The following is a 23173-nucleotide window of genomic DNA, read 5'->3' as shown; positions in this document are numbered from 1 at the left end:
TATATCAGAGTATTTTCCTGTTTTCAAAGGTTAGAATGGTAGCATTACTACTTTCAATTATATGATTAAGGTTGAATTGTCTTCTTTTAATGTTGAACACTTAACTAGTCCTATATGAAAACAAACCACTACCTAACCCTTTAACAGTACTTTTTTTCGAGGGGGAGGGGTCTGGAAGAGACAAACAGGAAGAGACAAATATATTTTAAAAATCTGCTCACTGTGTTAGCCAGGTAGAAATATACTTAAACATTTTATTAATATGGCAGCAGAGAAGCATATGAAAACTTCTCATGAATCACATACATGTTTTAGGCAGGACTCCGGAAAACTCTGCAGAGGTCACTGACATTTATGAAAGTAAGTAAACAGAAGATTATATACATTCAGTCCTAATTTAAAAGCATGTGCGTGTGCCACTGTTGGTATCTATACACTTTTAAAGATCACAATGGAATGTTCAGGGATTAATACCCTCCTAAATTTTTCTTTTCTAAATGCTGGGCATCCAAACAGCACATTTAAACCCTCTGTAGAGAAACAGGTCTTTACTCACACAAAAGAAGTTAGCCCCAAGGTTTACTCTGTCTTTTCTGTAAAAAGGAAGCATTTTCATTCTTTTGATTATTTGGCTACTATGTAGCAGTAGAAAAGAGCAAGAGTCCAGTAGCAACTTAAAGGCTAATAACATATGTGGCAGAGTATGATATCACTTCTTCAGGTATCTGAACAAGCAAGCAGTGACTCATGAAAGCTCATACCCTTCCATGAATTTTGTTAGTCTTTAAGGTGCTACTGGACTCTTGCTCTTTTCTACTGCTAGAGATAGACTAACATGGCTACCCATCTCAGCTATTACGGATATTCTTTCTGAGATTTCAACTGATTCAGATACAACAGGGATTTGGCAACAACATATTTACAAACAGTACTTTTGTTCAAGCAAAAAGTAGTTTGACTGAGCTATCAATGCACTTAAGTACAGCAGAGCCTTTAAAATTCTAATACAAACAGCCATTCAGTACATCCTGGCATAAAAATCCATACAATCAGTCTTTAAATAAATTTTGCAGTTATTGAGATGTAATTTAAAGGCACAAGAGGAGAAAAGAGCAATATTTGGCAAGCAGTTTAACGATGAAAAAAATAGTATTTATATAAAAAGTACAAACCTGATAACCCCAGGGTTTTTTTTAAAAAACAACAACTCTGTGTTATAGAAAAACTGAATTCAGAAGTGTTAGGCATTTTCTGATAGTGGCACAATTAAGGCTTGTGTGAATCTCCTATCTTTACATTAAAAACAGCTACATTTTACAATCAGAGAAATACTAGAAGACAAAACATTCTCTACCTCTCTGTGACCTGACAAAGAATATACAATATAAAGATACTGTATTAGCAAAGACCCTGCAAAGCAGGCAGAGAACAGAAACTTAACATTTGCAGTTCGCTAGACTAGTAGGAATTTCAGAGGTATGTTTGGCTTGATCTGTTAACAGCTCCCTGGAATTATAGTTGGCTTTGTCTTGTGCAAAGACAATTTCTTTCATTTGCAATTAAGGCATCTAGATATATACAGGAGCTGTAAGGTATAGCAGCTGTAGTGTATACCAGCTGTATCGTATAAACAATATTGCCAGAGCTGGTTTTGGTATTTCAGTTGTTTTCAAATTTGGCATATGGGTTCTCTTCTTTAAACAGACCTGGAAAAAATAAAAAGCTCTGGTCAGAAGAAACATTAAGAATTAAGGGTAAGGGGTAAATATACCAACAGAAATAAAAGGAAAGCAACATTTCCTTCCTTGCAATATATTTATGGACACCTATTTTTACTTTTACGTTACAGTACATAGCGCTTCTTAGCACTCTGGCTTACTCAACTGGTTATCTCTCCAGTCAGAGTTAATCTAGTACTTAAGAGGCCAAGGGAAACAGAGCTTTAATAACAGCTTATCAGAACTGCCAGAACAACAGTCCTTGTTCAATCAAATCCCAGTCAAATGACTGGTTCTGAGAATATGAACTGTTGTTAGCTCAAATGCAGAACATAGAGTACTTTCAGGATTTGGGTTAAGAAACCAAGAGTAGAAGTACCAATTTCTACTTTAACTTGGGCCTGGTCTAGACATACAGTGGGCTGAAGAGTTAATGCAGTAGCAGAGTGCTCAGGACTCTACCAGTAGACTGCAGGAGAGGAGATTTTCCATAGCTCATCTGCATTAATAACATCCTGTCAGTAGAAAATTAGCAAAGCTTTTGGATAGCTAGACTAAAACTCCTTCCCCTGAAATGCAAACGTTTTAATTGGCAGGAAGGTTTTATATGGGGCAGCATTAATAATGAGGCTTTGCTCTTCAAAATGCTGAAGTGGTACAGTCCCTTCTACCACCTCTTTCTACTGCATGTGTAGACCAAGCCTTGGTGACCTGCAACCACTGTGAGCTGCCAAGGCCAAGATTTTAGTGATGTAAAAACATTTGATGAGGGGAAGGGTACAATTCTTGTGAAAAAGCTGTTGCTCAAATCCTGCTTGTGATGCAGGCTTTTTGAGAAGCCACCTCCACTTTTTAGGCAGATGCTGGAAAACAAGGAGTAGGTAGTATGGTAAAACTCCTGGACTCTAGTAAATTGGCATATCATATACATCCACAGACTAAACAGGCAGCTGACAAATTACCATATTTCTTCCGGATTTCATCATGTCTAGATTTCATCTCTGCTCTCCTGCAAGATATACAAGGCATGTCAAGGAGTTATTAAAACCCAGAAAAAGTTACTGCATATATTTTTCTCCTCCAAGTAGGAAATAAGTTAATGCTAGTAAGAACTACCTATATTACGCTGTGCTTTTTCATTCTACCCAATAAGAAAAGACCTTCAAGACAGTTTACAGTATATTATTCCAGACACATAGAATGCACCAAATATATACTAAATCACAATAAAGGAATAACATATGAGACAACACAGCAATGCTCTAAGCCTATTTCCAGGGGTGGAATTCTAGCAGGAGCAACTTTGCATATTAGGCAACACATACACACACACCCCGATGTAGCCAATCCTCCGAGAGCTTACAAGAAAGAACCCGTTAAGCTCTTGGAGAATTGGCTACATCAGAAGTGTGTGGCCTAATATACAAAGGAGTTGCTGCTAGAATTCTACCCCTGCCTATTTCAGAGATCTTGTGTGAAGAAGCCAAAAAGGCCTTTGGCTGATAGCAACTCACCTCTCTTCTTGCCTTACTCTTCTTTGTTCCTTCTCCCTGGCAGCTTTTTCTTCATCCTTATCTGGTCTGTTCAAAAATAAGAGTAATTGGAACATATATGATTATGCATGTAACATATATGCATGTAACATATATGATTATGCATGTAACAACCTGATGGGATCAAAACACTTATTTCCATTTATGCCAAAATACACTAAACAAGTTCAGATACTTGCTTTTTGCTCTTTTTCTTCCTGCAGCAGCAGCAACAGCAAACACACAGAGCAATAACGATGCCTCCTCCGACAACAGACATCGTTATAATCAGAACTTCAAAATTCACTAAGACAATATAAGAGGGCAAGTGAGCCATTTGCAAAACAACAGCAATAACAAAAGACCATCTCACAAAATTTAAAATCTAAGCACTGTTTCAAAACATAAATTTTCACATGTAATGTTCTACAAGTAATATGTCTAACAGTTAAACCATAAGTCAGTGCAACAGCTTCATACCCCTACATTGAGGTGAACAACAAATAGCCACTGAAGCATGAGGATCTCTAGCTAAAATGCTCTAAATAAAAACTATTCCTCCCCATGCATTTATGCATTTATAACCATCCACCTCATCAACAGATAAAAATGCTCAAAAGAATAGCCTTCATTAACCAGACAAAGAGGACAAGTGTGAGATGACTATAACCATTATGCCCCAATTATAGGTTTCCAAGATTAATCTACCTGGCAAGAGGGATTCCTGTGACCTCCCCTCTGTGTTCACCCAAAGGATTTCACAGATATCACTGCAGATTCCCCAAGACAAGTTAATCCAGGTACATCTGTTTGCTAAAAAGTCTTATCAATTCTTGTGGAACACCAACAAGAATTTCAAATCGGTGTGTCATAGACAATCCCTTTACTCGTCAATTTGTAATAGATATTAGCCAAGGCCAGCCCTAGAGCCTTTTGCACCCTAGGCAAAACTAGCGACTTGCGCCCCCCTCTGCAGCACCACACTAGAGAAGGGGTTTAAAGTTTAAATCCCCTTCTCTAGAGTCACACAGCAGTGGCAGCCCAATCCCTCCGTTCTATCCTATTGGCCCATAGGAAAGAATGGAGTCCATTCTATCCTATGGGCTGCAGGATAGAATGGACTCCATTCTTTCCTATGATCCCATAGGATAGAATGAAGGGATCAGGCCACTGCTGCGGTGCGAAGCTAAAGAAGGGGATTTAAACTTTAAACTCCTTCTCTGGCATTGCACTGCAGAGGCAGCCCAATCCCTCCATTCTATCCTATGGGCTCACAGGAAAGAATGGGCCAATAGGATAGAATAAAAGGGGGGAGATCCTCTTCCTGCTTTGCCTGAGAGGTGTGTGGGGGGGAAGAGAGATCCTCTCCCTGCTTTTGCACCCCAGGGGTGCAAAGGCAAGGAGAAAGCCCCTTATTCCACACCTCTCAGGAGACTCTTGAGAAGCACAGGGAACTTGGAGTCAACTGGGGGGTGCCCAATTCGACAGCCCCAGTCCACCGGCACCCTAGACAGCCACTTAGTTTGCCTAGTGGCAGTGTCGGCCCTAATATTGGCTTGATCTCTGCATAATGTAAACAAACTGCAGGCTTCCAATTTCCCTCAAGGTTGCTATAGCATGTAATGAAGGGCAAGATGCACAGATTGTATGCAATAAGTGAACTAGAAATGGTTTAAATACAGCAATGTCAACAATACTCTTGGAGTATTTCTAAGAGTCACTCACCACCACAGACACCCCAGCGTGCAGAATTCAGTGCACAAAGAGAGCTGGGAGGAAGTATATTCCTTACAGGATAGTCCATGCATTTCTTGTTGCTGGCGCACCATAAACACTGAGGAGAGGAGAGAAAATAAAAGGTAAATAAAACAACAGCAGAAACCAGTCTAAACTACAGAAAGATAAGCAGTGGGTTTATTTTGCTCAACTACATTCTAATATAAGGAAGCAATACTAATAAATCTATTCAGTTTCTCTAAAGGTCATTGTCAAGAATAGCTATAAGAGGACTGCTTCCACTTTTACTACTGAACACCTATGATGAGGCTTTAGCTATCTGCGTCATTTATTAATTTATTTATTGTTAAAACATTTATATCCTCCATTTTCTCTTGGTGTAAGAGATTTGGTTTAAAACAACTGGTAGTCAAATGTCTTCCATTTCAACTCCCATCTGTTTGAAAACAGGAAGAAGTTATTAGCCAAACTTGCCTAGAACAAGACATTTTCAGATGTAAAAATTTAGGATATCAGTAATTTGTTCAAACAGCCTTAATATTAAAGCTTTTTTACAAGTGGAAGAAAGACTTCAGTGACAATCCTGCACATTCCTGGGAATGTTCCACTAAACAGCCTCAAGAACTGGACTGCAGATTCCCTAAAACAAGTTAATCCAGGTACATCTGTTTGCTAAAAAGTCTTATAAAAAATGGACAATCATAAATAAAATCAAAAGGAATTAGAACTCACAAGGACTTGTTGGAGGCATCTCATTGTCCCCTCCCCACCATTTCCTCTTTCCCTTTCCTGAAAGTCCCATAGTCTTTCCCATTTTCCTGCTTCTTTTTCTAGGGTTGCCAACCTCCATATGGGGCCTGGAGAGCTCCTGGAATCATAACAGATCTCCTAAGTACACAGATCATTCCCCTTAGGATTGCCGGCTCCAAGCTGTGAAATTGGAGATTTGGGGGAGATTTGGAAGGATGAGGTTTGAGGAAGGAAACAATTCCAGGTGATCTCCAGCCTGCACCTGGAGGTTGGCAACCCTAGTTCCCTGAGAAAAATAGTTGCAGAGGGAAACGTCTAATGGCAATATTCGCCCTCTGAGGTCCCTGCCCACCTTCCTAGGCTCCACCCCCAAATCTCCAGAAATGTCCTAACCTGGAGTTGGCAACCCTATCTGGCAACATTGCATTATCCAACAGCCAATCTACCTTTATCTGTCCCTCTTTCTTAAGTTCCCCCCAGCATTCTCTTCCTACGAAAACTGTGGCCCAGTTGTGAAGTGTCCCATTCTGCAGGAATTTCCCAACCAGGAGCTGGCAACCCTAGCAGGCCTTGCCCCAATGTGTCCTTCCTCAAAGGCCAAAATAGGCCTGGAAAGGACCCTGCCCCTCCCCTATGCCTTTTATTCTGTGAAACCCAGCCTGGAATACTGGGGTTGCCTAGCAACAACCACTGAGAGAATCTATTGCTTAAAGCTACAGGCACTCTTTTTATCATTTTCATATTTTGAGAGACAGAGACACAGACAGACTTCTGCAAACTTGGGGCCATTTTCAGGTTTGTAGAAAGATCTTTCTTGCCTATACACAGCATTCAAAGATTGGCCAACTTCACTATTAGAATATAAGAATTAATTCCAGAATTATCTAGCTCAGGGGTGTCAAACATGTGCCCCGGGGGCTGAATCAGGCCCCAAACAACTGGTTGTCATCTGTTTCCTTCTCCCTTTCTCTTTCTTCCTTCTGCAGAACAGCTTGCTTTGCAAGGCTTGCTCAATTGCGCAGGAACTACAGAGCAAAACCTCTATTTTATCCATTGGCTGAGGCTCTTCCCTTGGGGAAAAAGGGGAGAGACAGAGCTTGCTTTGCCAGGTTCTCTCAATCACACTACAAGAAATACAAAATAAAACTGTGATTTTACCATGCTTTTACTTATGAATTTCACAATGATAGACAGTAAAAACAATTTTCAACAGAGCTCATTGTTGATTTGTCATACAGCACGTAGTTAATAATAATAGACGTGTTTAGTGTTGCCACTTCTTCAGTATTATTAATGTCTTCTTCTTAAGCTGTATGCAGTGAAGGAGTAAGCCAGTATCTTTTTTTAAAAACTTGTGCAAAGCCTTCCATTTCATTGCTGGCCAAAACACTCTCCATGAATGAACCATCTTATAAATACAGATAACAATGCTCTGATAAAATTTATTATTACACTAATATGGTGCATTTAAAAGACCCTAGGATGAATTCAAAATTTTATTCCCAAATTATTCACTTCATTATTTTATTATTTACAGGGAACATATACTCTTAAGACTCACCCATTGTTGCAATTTACTTTTTACTTTTCTATGTGGAGCTGCCAACCATTTTACTTTTATCTGGAATAAAGCGATCAATTCTAAAGTTGGCATATTCTCTTAAGGAGCAGTAGTTGGTAGTATCTTTAAAACTCTTATTGAGGAAGAGGCTTTGTTCCTGCTTGAAATGAAGACTGACTTATAAGAAATAATTATTTCCTTCATGAGGTCTCATTGCTGTATTGTCTACAGAGCCAGTTTGGTGTAGTGATTAAGTGTGTGGACTCTTATCTGGGAGAACCAGGTTTGATTCCCCACTCCTCCACTTGCACCTGCTAGCATGGCCTTAGGTCAGCCATAGCTCTGGCAGAGGTTGTCCTTGAAAGAGCAGCTGCTGTGAGAGCCCTCTCCAGCCCCACCCACCTCACAGGGTGTCTGTTGTGGGGGAGGAAGGTAAAGGAGATTGTGAGCCGCTCTGAGACTCTTCGGAGTGGAGGGTGGGATATAAATCCAATATCATCTTCTACATTTTGAGAGTATTATGCCAACTTTAGAATGAAAATTGAAAGTAACATGAAAATTCAGCTCTGCTGAAAACTGTTTTTACATCTATCATTGTGAAATTCATAAGTAAAAGTATAGTAGACCTTACATCACAGTTTTATTTTGTATTTCTTGTAGTGTATCTTAACTGTAATCCCATAATTATTTTTTCTCTCAATCACACAGCAGCTACTGAGCCAAACCTCTCTTCCTTCTATTGGCTGAGGCTCCTCTCCCACCAGACCCTTGGGGAAGGAAGGAAAGAGCCAGAGTTTCCTTTGCACCAGTTCCATGGATCCCATGGGAGAAATACAAAGAAAGCTCCTTTAAGATCAATGAGTGTTAATGTTTTAAGCATGTTTTAAGTTTTTAAAAATATATATTTAATAGTGTTTGTGTCCTTTATAAAGTTTATATCTCTGCTACCTAATCTTAAATAGGTACACACATGGCCTGGCCCAACAAGGTCTCATTTATGTCAGATCCAGCCCTCATAACAAATGAGTTTGACACCCCTGATCTAGCTGATCACTAATAGAAACTGGATACTGGACTCTATTTATCATGGGTTGATCCCATAAGGCAGTTCTTAAGACAAGTGAACAAAGGAGCAGTATGCCAAATGATTAAAAAGATCCAAAATATTCGAAGAGAAGATTAAGCTTGTTTTTAGAGTTTTAGGATTCTGGAACCTGTAAGTGTTCTATTCAAGAGTTGCAATACTTTCCAAAGAAATGACAATGTGTTTGGCACCATTCAAGAACATATACAAACTGCCATAACAAAAGCTTCTTTATACATTCATACCTAGACAACATCCTCAATACAGGAAGTTTCCTGTTTAAGTAGCAAAAATCTTTTGCATGAAGAGTTGAGAAGCCAGCTGTTAGTACCTGTCTTATACTGTCATTTAATATTTGCTAATATTTGTTTTGTATTCACTTGATTATATTACAAGTTGAACACCTGCAAGAAATGTTATAAATCCCTGCAGCATTTTAAGATCCCAAATAGACAGCTCTGTTGAGAGTCCAGTGGGAGCCTGGAATGAGAAGCTCCTGGAAGCTATCAACATGGCTGCCCCTCCATCAATGCCTCCAACCCTCGAGATGGACTCCAGCACCCTGGTTTACTATGGAACTTTACAGCTTTTTATTTTGATCACATTGTCTTATTGTATCTACCTCTTGAACTTCGCCTGTCTGAATCTGATCCTAGGATAATGGTATAGATATCTTATTATAGGTTTTTGTCTTAGAGGGAGGGGGATTTAAAGGGTTAAGATTTTGTGAATATTTGACTGCACTTGTTTTATATAATTTTTAAAAGTTTAATTAAAAAAGGGAATGCAAAAAGAAAGAAAGAAAAAGAACTGGGTAACCCAAAGAGAGCTGGAAGGCATCTAAAACAGTATTGGTCCAAAACCTGAGCTGGATGTGACAGAGCATGCTACCGAGTTCACTGGAACATCTATGAAGTAGGGCTGAATGCTACTTCGCTGCCAACATTGCATCATCTAGTTCACATCCACCTGAGCTGTTTAACTTACTCATGCAGTTGCTGACTCACAAGTTTCAGCCTCTAAATTATGACTAATTGTGATAGCTTTTGGAATGTCTTTTGCGGATAAATATGTCAAGTGTGTCTAATTTGGATGCCAGCAAGCAATATAGTAGAGAGACCAGAAATTCCCAGTGCACCATCTGGTCTATTTATGGATCATTTTGATCCACTTACCATGATGGATGTTGACAGGATCCTCAGATCTGTGAAGGCTACCACTTCCACTCTAGATCCTTGTCTATCCTGGTTACTGATATCACATAAGGAGCACATCACAGATAATCATTTAGAGATTTATGAATTGTCTTCTATCTTGCTTTTGTAGGCTTTATTAATTGTATTATGCTTTTAATTGTTTAAATTATTTTATATTACTTGTTTATAACTATTGTTGTAATCTGCCCTGAGCCCTGCTGTGCAGGGGAGAGTGGACTAGAAATCCAATAATTAAATTAAAACCAGTGATCCCATGATGTGTACCATAAATCAGGGCACCTTTCCTTGTCACTGAAACAGTGGTCATCCAGTACACTACTTAAAAAAAAATCACTAAAGAAGAATGACATGGCCGATTATTGCCCAGTCTCAAATTTGCCCTTCCTGGGCAAGATGAGATGGAGAGCAGTAGCAGAACAACTCCAAGTCTTCCTGGATGACTCATCTGCTCTAGAACCCTTGCTTCAGGCCAGGCAACAGGCCAGAGATGGTGCTGGCAGCTTTAACTGATGCTCTCCACCTCTGTGTAGAAAAGGCAATGCCTCTTTGTTGCTCTTACTGCAGCTTCTGTGACTCTGGACCATGCCATCTATTTAGGCATTGGGGAAAAGAAATAGAGATCAAAGGATATGCTTTGGATTGGTTTAAATAATTCCTTATGGACAGGGAGAGACCAGTTGTCATCAGTGTGGGGCTCATACTGTGGTTCCACAAGGCTTGGAATTATCCCCCATGCTATTCAATCTTTATTAAAGCCCTTTGGATAAATCAGCCAAGGTTTTAGATTAAACTGGAATAGCAATAACTCACCGGACATTATTTAATTCTCACACTCAAAATGTGTATATCTTGATAAATTTTATACAAACAACAATTAAAGCACACCATTCTTACAATACAACCTTTGTATTTTCCTTGAACACAGCAACTAGATCTTTAACAAAATTCAGGTTCTCATATCATCCTCAGGAAATAATTCAAAAAATGTTCTACTGGGCTAAACACCTCCAAAGTATTCTGCTGTTGAACCCTTGAAGATCCAATAATTGTTAAAGGAGTCCAAAGTATCCAGAAGAGAGAATTTGAGACTGCCCTCCTAGGACTTTGCCATGGTTTCGATCCTTCTTCAGCCTGGTCTCTCTTTAAAGTTGCTTTACAGAGCCACAGTACATAAATTTTTAGGTGCAGATCAATGTCCGGGGTATAGCTTTTCCATCAAGAGGATACCTAGTCTGCTAGGGGAAAGGGTCTGCAGTGGGAAGTTCTTACACAAGTTCAGTCAGACTTCTTTAAGTGAATGAGATAGTATGTGGAGATATTAAAAGCCAAATCCATCTCTCAAAAGATCTATATTTAAGAGTGTTATTCAGCTGAGGGAAACATTGTTTGTTTTTTATATTAATAACAGTTTGCCAGTATAAAGTGTTCTCGTATGTTCTAAGTTTGATTTTCTGCCTGTCAACTATTTTAAGAATTATATTCCTCTGATATTATTTCCTTCCTTCCCAGCCTATCTGTATATAATAAAACTCATTCTTTGTTTTGAACTTAAAATGCTATATGTGCCTTCATTTATTTTTGACAAGGTTAATTTTTGTTTTCCTGAGGTTCTGGGTAAAGGTGTGACAAGATTCAAATTGGTCTCCTTTGCCCACTGACCTTAGCTCCCTCACATCTGCAGTGTCCTCTAACTCTGTAATCCTAATCAAATAGCATTCACTGGATATTTTAAGACACATAACTGCATTTTTAAAAATTATGTAATTCTCCTTGAGTCTCAGTGATAAAGGAAGGCCATAAATAAAATGTTACTATATAATGAGATTTGAAAAGCTTTCACATAGAAGACAGACTAAAATGAACAGAAATTGCTCAGCAGTATCATTTGCAAGATTGTTTCATCTGTTCCTGAACCATAAATAAACATATTTTCAGATGGTTTGCCAAGAGATTGACTCTCACACATTTCTAGTCTCCAAAAACAAACCTAATCTGCTTTTAGATCAATTCAGAGAGAGAAAAAATAAGACTGTTAGAAATATACAATAGAGAGATCAATAAAGAATATCCTGTCCAAGCCAGTGAGGATATGCCTACCTTGAAATGCACAACTTTTAAAAGTGCCTCTACACTGAAAATAACAGTCCTTAATTCACATACTACATTTGTTTTTGTTTTTCAGTGGCTACACTCATTAAATGTTGATGGAAACAGAATTAAAATGTTCATTGCTTTCTGGTTCAGCTCAAACAATTCTCTTCTATACTAATTCAGGCAGAAACATATTACTTCAGAGGGTACTCTGAACAGAGATGAATTTTTCAGTAATACTGAAAATGCCATATGGCTGGAGAGCCTTTCAGTGCTAAAATATCAAAGACAATGCTGATTTCAAAAATATCTCATGTACCAGTTTTTCAGAAAGTGACTGAATGCACTTTCAACTCAGGGTACAGTTGACTGTCTTCAGACACAAAAATCTTGTTACATACAGGGTGTGGGGGCATTTTGAAGAAACAAATGAGCTCTCACTTAATGCAGGAACTTTAGTTTCAGACCTCTTAAATATTGAAAGCATCCATATTCTCAGACATGCTACATAAACAGAGCAGATTATTTTGTTTAAAAATATGTAAATTAGATTTTTACAGCTTCAATAAATATTTAAAGAGACTGATTTAAAATGAAAACTGAAGTTAACATGATGAACTCTACAGTTGCAATTTTCTAAAACAGTCTGGCTACAACACAACATTAAAGGCTGCTTTTCCACATAAAATCATCAAGGGATGGGAAGAAATTATACCCAATTTCTAATGCCAAGCATGATAAACACAATGTGTTTATCCTTTTAAATCAGAGACTAGCAAGTTGTCATGGGCACTGCTAACATTCTTAGGATCTGCATGAGAAATTTGAAAAATAAACAAGTGTGTGATTGCAAGACACTGTTGTCAGGGATTTCAGCCAATGTATTGCATGAAACTGAGCAAGGACTTTCTGCTCTACAAATTTCCAGGAGGCACAAGTAAAGCAGAAGTGTTTTGACCTCTATTTGAAAAGCAATGGAGTACTTTCTGTGTTAGCAATATAATACAAAGGGGTTCAAAGCCACAACTAGGAATAGCCTCAATGTATTATTGAATACACTGAATATTATTGAATACTGAACACTGTACAGTGTATACTACTAGACACTGCTACACTCATTTTAGATTTAAACTGGTGAAGGTCAAGTATTTGGCCATAGTCTTCACCTTCCTCCCCCACAAAAGCTGAGCAAACTTTGCTACTATATTATCATCACTGTTACCTCTAAACTGAGTTAGCGTGAGCTAGCTCACAGATTGTTAGTCTCCAGCTCATACATTTTTGTCTTAGCTCAGGAAGGATGACCCCAGAGCACACTAATTTATGCAGGAGCTCACAACTTTAATGCCAGGAATTCATAACTTTAATGCCAGGAGCTCACGGTAGAATTTTTGCTCACAAGACTCTGCAGCTTAGAGGGAATATTGATTATCATGCTACTATATTACCATATGGTTTGTGGGGGAGGGTGCTGAGAAAAAAGCTTGTCCCATATTTACAAGCTGAGAAACTGCTTCAGTTTCTAGTTCATAACCATAAATGCCCATTTTATTGACAATAACTTTGTAGTGAAATTTGCCTTCTAGCTTTCAAATCAAGTCTCCTGTCTTGAAATTATTGCAGTGTACATTGGATCTTGCTCTTCAAAACTGGAAGGAAACCAGCTTAATCCTATGTCATGCCTCTGCAATGAAGACATACATCTGTACAGAAAAGTACAGCAGACTGTGATCAACAGAAGACTTCATGGTTTGCATGTATTCCTAGGTTCAATACTGGGCACATCCAGTTAAAGGGTCTCAAAAATCAAGGTCTGGGGAAAGATGTTTCTCTATTTAAGAATCTAAGAGAACAGCTACTAGTCTGAGTTGACAATATATGATGGGTTGACACTCTATAACACAGGTTCCTATCATAATGGTATCTGGTAGATATCGCCCAGCTGATGTCTATCATAAACTGATGTCTATCATAACAACGTGGAAGTGCAATCACAAAACGAAATCTGTCACCATTTAATGTTGCTTCAAGTTTTATTTAGAAGCCAATCCCTTTAAGCTACACCAAATTCACTTTTACACGTGCATAGGACTGCAGTCTAAATCCATATGTCTATCTGTGTTTAATCTAATGCCAATAAGTTAAGAGAAAACTAGAAAATGACAAGGTAAGATCTGACTACAGGATAAATTGAGTCTACAATTCTGTTAGCAATATAAAGACTGTTTACTAACATGACCAACTGAACATGTGCACACTCTTGTCTCTTAAAAATTCTGACATCTGCCAACACAAGCCAGCAAGTTATCTAATCTAAAGATCCCTACCAACACCATGATGAGGAAAACATTGTGCTGAGAATCACATATTTGTAATTAGTCTAAGTAATAAAAAGCTAAAACTAAAGAAATGAAGGCTTGAGCAGTCACAAGATTATCATTGGATGAGACTGCATTGAAAACAACCAATAAACCCAATCCAAACCATGGAACCTTGAGCACCACTCACTTCTAAATTGTAAGTTCATGATACATAATGCTCTGTCTTTCAGCAATGTTATATTTTCCTCTTCACACAGTGCATGTTTCAGCAAGAATATAAAATACCAAGTAAAAATCAATAAATTATCAATATTTGCAGCAGCCCTTTAAAATGGTATTTTAGAATTACATGGTCTATCTTAAATAAATATGGTTATTTGTCTACCACCCTTAATCCCCAATCAAGAACTTGCAGAAGTTCCATACACACATTCTAACCCCCATATGCACACAGTCTGGGAGATACAGCCCATTCAAGCAAAGTTAGGGACAACTGTCTACATGAACTTTTATTGCAGATGCAGATTCTTTCTCTTAATTGTAGGGGATAAAGTGTGCTGAGGGTGCACAGTAGAATATCTGAACAACTCTGAGTTACGCTGACTTTGTTTAAGAACACAGCATGCAACAGGACTTTCGGCTAAGAGGTGATTACTTACAGTGACATTTTTCAGGCATTCCTGACAAGTTTTATTTGTGTACTGGTCACAGCCTATTGAGAGAGTGGAAAACAGGCAAAAAAAGAAAAAAAGAGAGTGATTAAAATAGTGTTAATTATAAAATAAGTAGTCCATCAGTTTCTTAGCAAACTGGTTACAAGGCCAAATTCTGTTCCTTGTTACTTATACTTTTAAATACTTTCAGATCACCCCAAGTCATTCATCTTTAGAATCAGGAGATAGTATTATCTCAGAATTCCTATTGGACTGTATTTCTAAATACCTGGGATTCTTAGGAATATGCTGCTTAGGAGGGCTTTACTCAGAAGCCAAACTTTAGGTTGGGCACCATTCTATGACACTTTGTACCAGTCTCCTTATTCCAGGGATGTATTAATAGGGGAGGTCCAAATGTACTATGGGGTGCAACATCCTCAAATGCTTACCGTATTTTTCGGACCATAAGACGCACTTCCCCCTCCCAAAAAAAGTGGGGGGGAAGTGTGTGCGTCTTATGGTCCGAAGGTACGTACCTTCCGGGGGGGGGGCAATCCGCTGCCTCTTCCTCCGATCCGGCGCTTCCCCCGCTCCTGCCTGCCTGGCTCCATCTTCTTCAGGCAAGTGCTGGGATCGCTCCACGTGGCCCCACCGCAAACCCAGCACTTCGTAAGTGCCGGCTGAGGAGGGGGAAGCGTGCTTCCTCCTTGCCTGTGTGCCTAGCTTCAGCTGTGATGTTTAAAGCAAGCGCTGGGATTGCTCCCTCCGCCCTCCAATCCCAGCGCTTGCTTTAAACATCACAGCTGAAGCCAGGCACACAGGCAAGGAGGAAGCACCCACCCCCTCCTCAAACCCAGCGCTTTGCGAGCGCTGGCTGTGGAGAGGGCAGCGTGCTTCCTCCTTGCCTGTGTGCCTGGCTTCAGCTGTGATGTTTAAAGCAAGCGCTGGGATCGGAGGGGGGAGGGAGCGATCCCAGCACTTGCTTTAAACATCACAGCTGAAGCTAGGCACACAGGCAAGGAGGAAGCACGCTGCCCCCTCTGCAGCCGGTGCTTGTGAAGTGCTGGGTTTGCGGTGGGGCCACGTGGAGCGATCCCAGCACTTGCCTGAAGAAGATGGAGCCAGGCAGGCAGGCGCGGGGGAAGCGCCGGATCGGAGGCAGAGGCAGCGGATCGCCCCCCAGGAGGAAGGTGCGTCCTAATTCTTCCTCACTAGGATTCCTAAATCAGACAACATGATATGGGATCTCAGACGGAACAATCTCCTAATTCCTAGGATGAACAAATTGTGTCAGTCCAAAGCTTATTGTGGAATGCAGAACTATTTAAACATCAATATTATTTGTAGGTGGATTGCAGAATGAACTAGGAACAGAAAATAGGGAACTGGGAACCAATTCAGTTTTGTCAACTAGTGAGAGTCAGGTCAAAACCCATTTCCTATTTCAGTGTGCTTCTTGCCTCCTTAAACAGGAGATATAGAGGCAGTGTCTGTTCACTTATTTTGTAACAGTCATTTTTCACACAAGAAATTAAAAGCAGCAGCTCTTTGAGAAGAGGAAGCACCAAAGCCTGTGTGATCATTTTTGTGCCATTGTCTAAGTTTGTATATATGTTTGCTATAATAAGAATATGTAGTATCATATCCTTGTAGACATACTAAGTGAGTAACTGTGAGAGATCATAAAGATTTAAATTTTAGTCAGCAACACAGTAATTGATTAACTCAAGTTTAGACATCAGCATAACTTTAAAAAGTCCCAAATCCTGCACAAATTACATAGATATAAAACCTCTCTGAGTCTTATTTTGGCCTAACTAAATTAGGTACTTCAAGATCTATGGCCATCTGATTCCAGTGTTCTTGGCGTAGAAACAGTAGTGCCCCAACTGGGATCATGGGGGGAGATTAACTCTCCCATCCATGCCTAATTTTTCCAATCAAAACCACCACTACCCCTCATACTGTTATTAGTCTTATTAAACCATCACATTTCCCTTCCAAAGTTACTAACAGTACATTTTGAAACTGCATATGGATTGGGGGAAAGAGTTAAACACCCTCTTCTATTTACAGCCTAGATCCAATTCAGGGCCCTGCATGGCAGCTATTTTCATTTTTAAAAACACTGAGAAGTTCAGCATCTTCTCCCAGCACCTGGTTCAGTTTGTCCTTCTGGAATTCACAATGTCATGCTGTGATAGAGAGGCTAGGATGCTTCATAAATAAATGTTGACCAACAGCATATCTGAGTCAGGCCACGCTGGTGGGTGCCATGGCACTTGTCAAGACCTTTTCTGGTACCCACCAAGTGCTTTTAGAAAGTGGGCAGGGCTGGGTGGGGCTTTTGCACAACTTGGGCTTTTGTGCAGAATAAAAGACAAGAGCTTCTTCATGATATTCTGTGGTTAGTGCCAAGTTGTATAGCAGCCATTTTGTGACTGTGCCCACCATCCTGTGTCAGAATTCCAAAGATGCCCCAGGATCGAAAAGATTGGGGACCTCTGGGCTAGACATCACAAAGATTTTAAATAGGAGAAGAAAAACAGATCTTTCAAATTCGCATCTTAAGTTTTACATTAAAAGCATTTCATGGATTTTGTTTCTAGTTCTGGATTTTGCATGGCCTAATATAGTTGTTTACATTTTTCCTACTTAAGGAGAAAAGAAACTTACTTAGAAACAGTTACAACCGAGCTAGGCAGAGGTCAGACAGCAACTCTGAGAACCCAGGAGAAGCTCCATATTAGGGTCACAAAGCCACTGCAGTCAATCCTGCCGGAATTTTTGGAGCTGACAGTAATTCCAGCAATGAACTGCTGTTCTAGTGATCTCAACTCCCATTACAAGGCTAAAGTCCCTTAGGCATAGCATTTAATCCCTAACAGAAGTCTAAAATGACACTGTTAAAGGTCCAAATCCTTGGAAGGAACACTTAGCACCGGTTGCTAAGGTTCACAGCCTGGCAGCTAAATTCAAACGTATGCCTACACATTAATTAACTCGCACTTGATGTAATAGATAGAATCAGACTTCTATTGATTGGAATTCCCATTTCAACTCCTTTAAACGCAAGCGAGTACGACCAAGTGTTTACAGGGTGCTAAGGAGTCTACATCACACATGGCCTTGGCATCAGGAGAATTCTATTAGAACTCCCTTCCAGAAATATTTGCGTAAACAAGGTCATTCACCCTCGAGATTAGAGAAAGCCAATCGCCTCAAGCACCTAAGTCTCATGCCACAAGACCAAGGAATGCAGGCCAACGAGAAACACACACCAAGCGCCTACTCCAAACGTGGACGCCCTCCTTGGTTGGCTTTCCTTCTCACCGCAAGGTAGCTTTCTGGCCCCGTTTGGAACGGCACAACACGTTAGTAGGAAAGGCACGAGCTGCTGTCCAAAGATGCGGCAGGGGAGCCTAGCCGCTCCGCCACCCCGCAAGCGCCCCTTTATCCAGGGCTCGCCTTTGCAGTCCGCGCACCCCCGCCCCCGGTATCGGAAAGACTTACTTCCTTGCTGAGCGGGCGCGGAGGTGGGTTCTCCCCAGGCGGCGTTTTCCAGAGCCAAGAGAAGGAGCAGCAGGAGCGCGCCTCTCAAGCAGGTCCCCATGGCAGAGCCGGCGTCGTCCTCTTGTCTGCACCAACCTCTACTCCTTAGCTTTCCACAACAGGAAGCGCCCCGTGACACCCGCGGCCCTGCCCAGTCCTCGCACTGTTGACTGACGAGAGCACGCACAGGGCGGGACAAAGAGCACTCGCGAGAGGCGGCCCCGCGTCTGCCGGCGGTGGGCTTGGCGAAGGGTTGGTCTCTGGAGCAAGACTCAGCAGTTGCTCTGTTGGCTGTTTTCGGTGACTTCTCAAGCCCTTCTGCTCTCCTTTCGAGTCTTTACTCAGGCCTGCCACTGGTTTACCAGAAGAGAAACTGTAGAGTGAGTTCTCATGTGGTATTGGAAGCGCTTTTTAGTCCCTGTATATTTGATCTCTCTCTCGGCTTGACTTCGCGAACGAAGATTTAAAAAGGGTGCAGTAGTCCACGTCTGCTGCAGGCTCGCTGGTGGCTGACAAGACCAATGCGGGACAGGCAGATCCGGCCACAGTGGCTGCAGGGAAAAGTCTGATTTGGGGTTGGTGCTGTAGCAGTGCGATTCTTCCTCAATCTCCTTTTGTCCTCAAGACCAGCTATGCGTGCGTTCTCAAAGGAAGAGACAGCGTGGTGGATGGTGTGCCTCCATGCTTTGCGATCTGAGGCTAGGTCAGACCACTGGTGATGGTTGATGCACAGGTGCCAAGGGATTTCTTCAAGGAGTCCTTGTACCTCTTCTTTGGTGCCCCTCTATTTCGATGGCCGGAGGAAAGTTCGCCATACAGAGCAATCTTGGGATTTTTAGTCCCTGTATATTTGATAGGCAAGTCTTTAAAACTCTCCCCACACGAAGCATGGTTGAAATCAGGAGTGCAGCGTAAAGCTACACTTTTGATTCTAGCAATGTAGTTCCAACGCACTTTGTGTAGAATTTCACTGTCTGTCCTCGAGCGGACTTCAGCTTTCTTGCCAGGGGTGTGCCCATGAGAAAAATACAAAGGCAGGTTTTCAGTGTGTTTGGTGCTGGCTTATGCACGTTCAGCGTTTCCTGCATTTAGATCTCTCTGCGCTGCATTGTACAATATATGCGAGCTTTATTAAGAACTTCAGTATATGGACACATTCAGAACTATTACTCTGCTTCACACATGCATGCTAAAACTGAGTTCACAGGTCACTGAATATTGCACTATTCCGGGTTCAGGTAGCCGACTCATGGTTGACTCAGCCTTCCATCCTTCCGAGGTCGGTAAATGAGTACCGGTACCCAGCATGCTGAGGGGAAAGTGTAGATGACTGGGGAAGGCAATGGCAAACCACCCCGTAAAAAGTCTGCAGCCAAAACGTTGTGAAAGCAACGTCACCCCAGAGTCAGAAACAACTGGTGCTTACACAGGGAACTACCTTTACCTTTTAATGGTTCACCAAACTGGCCCAATCTAGCCTGATCTTGTCAGATTTCAGAAACAAAGCAGGTGAGCCCTGGCAAGTATTTGGGAGGGAGACTGCCAAGAAATACCAGAGTCATGACGCAGAGGTAGGCAATGGTAAACCACCTCCAAACGTCTCTTGCCTTGAAAGCCCATGGGGTCACCATAAGTTAGCTGTGATTTGATGTCACTTTCCTCCGCCACCACCAAGCAGGGTCAGTCCTGGTTAGTGCTTGGATGGGAGACCTCCAAGGAATACCAGGGTCATTATGCAGAGGCAGGCAATAGCAAACCACTTCTGCAAGTCTTTTGCCCTTCGGAGTCACTATAAATTGGCTGCTCTTTAATCACCAGTAATTCTGGAATGTCCTGTCTGAATAGGAAAATCCAGCAGGAGAGGGATTGCAATATACAACGACCTATTTTGGCTCCTATCTGAGAGCCACTAAAAATCACTTTAGATAGTGCATATGCATTTGATCTAATGGTTTAACCCAATTAATGAGATTAACAATGATATCCTAAACAATTACTTTCATAGAATTAGCTTCTGTGGTAGAATTAGTTTAGAATCTGTGGTAGAAACTAATTCTACCATAGGGTTTTGCCCAAAACCCAGAGTTTCACCCACCCATCTGATGTTCCTGATATGCCTACATCACTTTGGGTCACAAAGGCACATTCCATTTATTTTCACCATTCCTCCCCGCTCCTGGCAAGTTCACCCCCATCCCCTGCTGGCAGGTGCAAAGGAGCTGGCAGCGGCAACCCTAATTCCTAACCCCAAAAGATGATGGATACCAAAAGAAAGAGGACATCATCTCTAAAAGGAGGACATCTGGTAACCCTACCATAGAGTTTACCCTCTGAAGCTGCCATTTTCTTCATGGGAACTGATCTCTGTTATCTGGAGATCAGCTGCAATTCCAGGAGAGGCTTTACTTGGTGGATGGCAACATTGGCATCTTACCTGCTTGGTTGAGTCATCTGGTTAGTAACACCAGTGGTTAGTTTAGCTACATCATGGCTCTACATTTGATTGGTCAGCCAGAATCATGGCAACACGTCATGAGGCATAAAGGAAAGATATTTTATTTTAGACTTGTCCTCTGTCTGGAATACAATTAGTTTTGGGCCAGAATGGCCAAGCAACTGTTTGACTTGGACTTAGGAACTACCTGAGACTCAGTTTTGACAAGGTAACATCTAACTGGAACCAATGCTTGTAAAAATGTTAGGTTAGTTATCTAGCTTTAATATTTTTATCCTCACTGCTCTTTTATTGTATATTCCTTAACAATCTTTAATAAATCACTTTAATTATATTTTGTGGTGGTGTTGAACTCTGGGGTTTCAGTCTGAAGCCAGTACTTTGGCCTACATTGGCTACAGCTACCAACATAATTTGTTTGAAACTTGCCTTCTAAGTGTACAACCCTGCAAGACTGACTTTCTTGATCTTAGATCCAGGTGGGCAGCCATGTTGGTCTGAAGCAGTAGAACAAAGCAAGAGTCAAGCTGCACCTTTAAGACCAACAAAGTTTTATTCAGAATGTAAGCTTTCATGATCTTAGTTATTGGAGGGCTGTTGTCTCTAGCTGTCTGAGTAGTTAAGGGGACTGGTGGCCAATGTTCCCTCTAAGCTGCAGAGTCCTGTGAGCAAAAATTCTACTTTGTGAGCTACTGACATTAAAGTTGTGAGCTATTGGCATTAAAATTGTAAGCTACTGCATAAATTAGTGTGCTCTGGGATCATTTTTCCTGAGCTAAGACAAAAATGTGTGAGCTGGAGGCTAAAAATCTGTGAGCTAGCTCACACTAACAGCTGGTGGTATGCAGCCTCATACTTCAGCACTTTGGTTTTGTCTTGCCCAACCCATCTCTCTTAAATGGGACTTTGGCCTTTACTTCCTTTAACAACTGTCAAGTCTGCTGTACTTTGATCGACCTGTTTTCTAACTCTGGTTCAGAAGTAAGGGATTCTGGGTAGCTCACACTGAACACCGAATGCTGCTAGCTAACTCTCCTTCCCCCCTCCTAGCTATGCCTTTGTTATGTAGCCTGCTTTGAAATGCTGATATGTGAACAAGATAGTGGAACCTTCTCAGGCCGGGTGTCTGTGGGAGTGTGAAGCGCCAAGGCCTTGGCTTGGGAACGAGGGAGTAACATCCTAGTGCGAAAATATACTGCATAGAGTGCCCCGCCCGTAGGAATCCTTTGATCTATACCTTAAATGCTTGGTTAATGTCTATGTACCCCAGTCCTTCAATCTCTATCATGGTCTTCAGTTCTGCTTTCAATAAACTAGCAACTTTGTTTCAACCAAAGACTCGTTATTGAATCCAGCCGACTTGACAACAACATGCTGTCTTAACCAAACAGTTACCTAACCCCCATTCCTCTTTTTAGTTGTGCCCCCTGGTGCAGCGGCTCTGGATATACTTCTGTTCACCAGATTTACACACAGAAAAACTCCTCTCCATTCTCAATGCTTCTTTTACTACACCCCTGTAATGAAAGGCTTAAATTTATCACATTAATGTGGCAGAGGAGGTAAGGATGTGTTTACTAATACTAAGCAATTTTTCCAACCTGTTCTCCAGAATGAACATCAGTTATCTTCTATGAACAGCTTTGCAGAACTGGATGGTGCACACATACCACAGACTGTGCAAACCTGACCAGCACACAAAATATACAGTTTTTAAAGTATCAGTTTAGTAAGCAAGTTCTAGATCACAGCCCTCAAACCTATTTCCTTTCTCTTTCTGGATGTGGGGAGGAGAGAGAGAGGTTTTAATAGCAATAATTCCTATCAAATATTAATTTAAGTCAATTCCTTAAAGTAAAACAAAATGACCACATGATGGTGCCATTACCTTGAAGTATATGTTGAAGCTTGCAAGAAGTATGAACTCCTAGGCTGCCCCTGTTATAACATCAATGAATTGCAACAAGATGTTTAACAGTCACCTCATACATTTCAAAAAGGTATCTGTCATAAGGTTTGTGGCTTAACAGAATTTATTTCAAAGTTAATTATACAGGACTATAGAGATGAATATGATAGTGAAAGAGTGAGAGAAAAAATAGGATACAATATAAAAGATGAAAGAAATGATTAATAGCCCTGGGGAGAAGCAGAGGGGACCTGATGCCATGAAAGCAAGTGTAGAACTACACAAACTGAAGTGACACAAGACCCAGGACTGGATCGAGGGGGCAGAGGGGGGGTGCTTGTTCTGGGTGCTGGTGGAGGGGGGCACCAAATTGGGTATGGAGTCCATTGTATTCTATGGGACCATAAGATAGAATGCCCCATAAAGGGGTGTCATGTTTTAATTTTGCCCCCCCCCCTCAAAAAACAAGTAGATCCGGTCCTGACAAGACTAGGGTTTTTTTTAAGAATAAGACCAACTCATTTGCATATTAGGCCACAACCCCTGACACCACCATTGTTTGGTGTAGTGGTTAAGTGCGCGGACTCTTA

General features: G+C 41.0%; 1 protein-coding gene across 1 annotated transcript; it reads right to left on the bottom strand.

Moving 5' to 3' along the window:
* Nucleotides 1-225: 225 nt before the first annotated feature.
* Nucleotides 226-18451, bottom strand: PTTG1IP (PTTG1 interacting protein). The gene is made up of 7 exons (XM_060242032.1): nt 18181-18451; nt 14671-14723; nt 4976-5084; nt 3451-3556; nt 3233-3298; nt 2681-2727; nt 226-1706 (listed from the first exon to the last, which is right to left on the bottom strand). The coding sequence occupies exons 1-7, from the start codon at nt 18278-18280 to the stop codon at nt 1660-1662; spliced, it is 528 nt and encodes a 175-aa protein (XP_060098015.1). The 5' UTR covers nt 18281-18451; the 3' UTR covers nt 226-1659.
* Between the last annotated feature and the right edge of the window lie 4722 nt (nt 18452-23173).

Source organism: Heteronotia binoei, chromosome 6, assembly GCF_032191835.1.
Source record: "Heteronotia binoei isolate CCM8104 ecotype False Entrance Well chromosome 6, APGP_CSIRO_Hbin_v1, whole genome shotgun sequence".
NCBI lineage: Eukaryota > Metazoa > Chordata > Lepidosauria > Squamata > Gekkonidae > Heteronotia > Heteronotia binoei.
Note: the sequence above shows the minus strand (reverse complement) of the source record. Positions and strands in the feature narration are given on the sequence as shown.

What these genes read in the sequence shown, in the direction of transcription:
- PTTG1IP (XM_060242032.1), bottom strand. Translation starts at nt 18,280, where the DNA reads ATGGGGACCTGCTTGAGAGGCGCGCTCCTGCTGCTCCTTCTCTTGGCT. An exon ending in CGCGCCCGCTCAGCAAGGAA is followed by an intron (nt 14,724 to 18,180) that starts GTAAGTCTTTCC and finishes CTCTCTCAATAG; the next exon opens with GCTGTGACCAGTACACAAAT. An exon ending in TGAAATCCGGAAGAAATATG is followed by an intron (nt 1,707 to 2,680) that starts GTAATTTGTCAG and finishes TATTTTTTCCAG; the next exon opens with GTCTGTTTAAAGAAGAGAAC.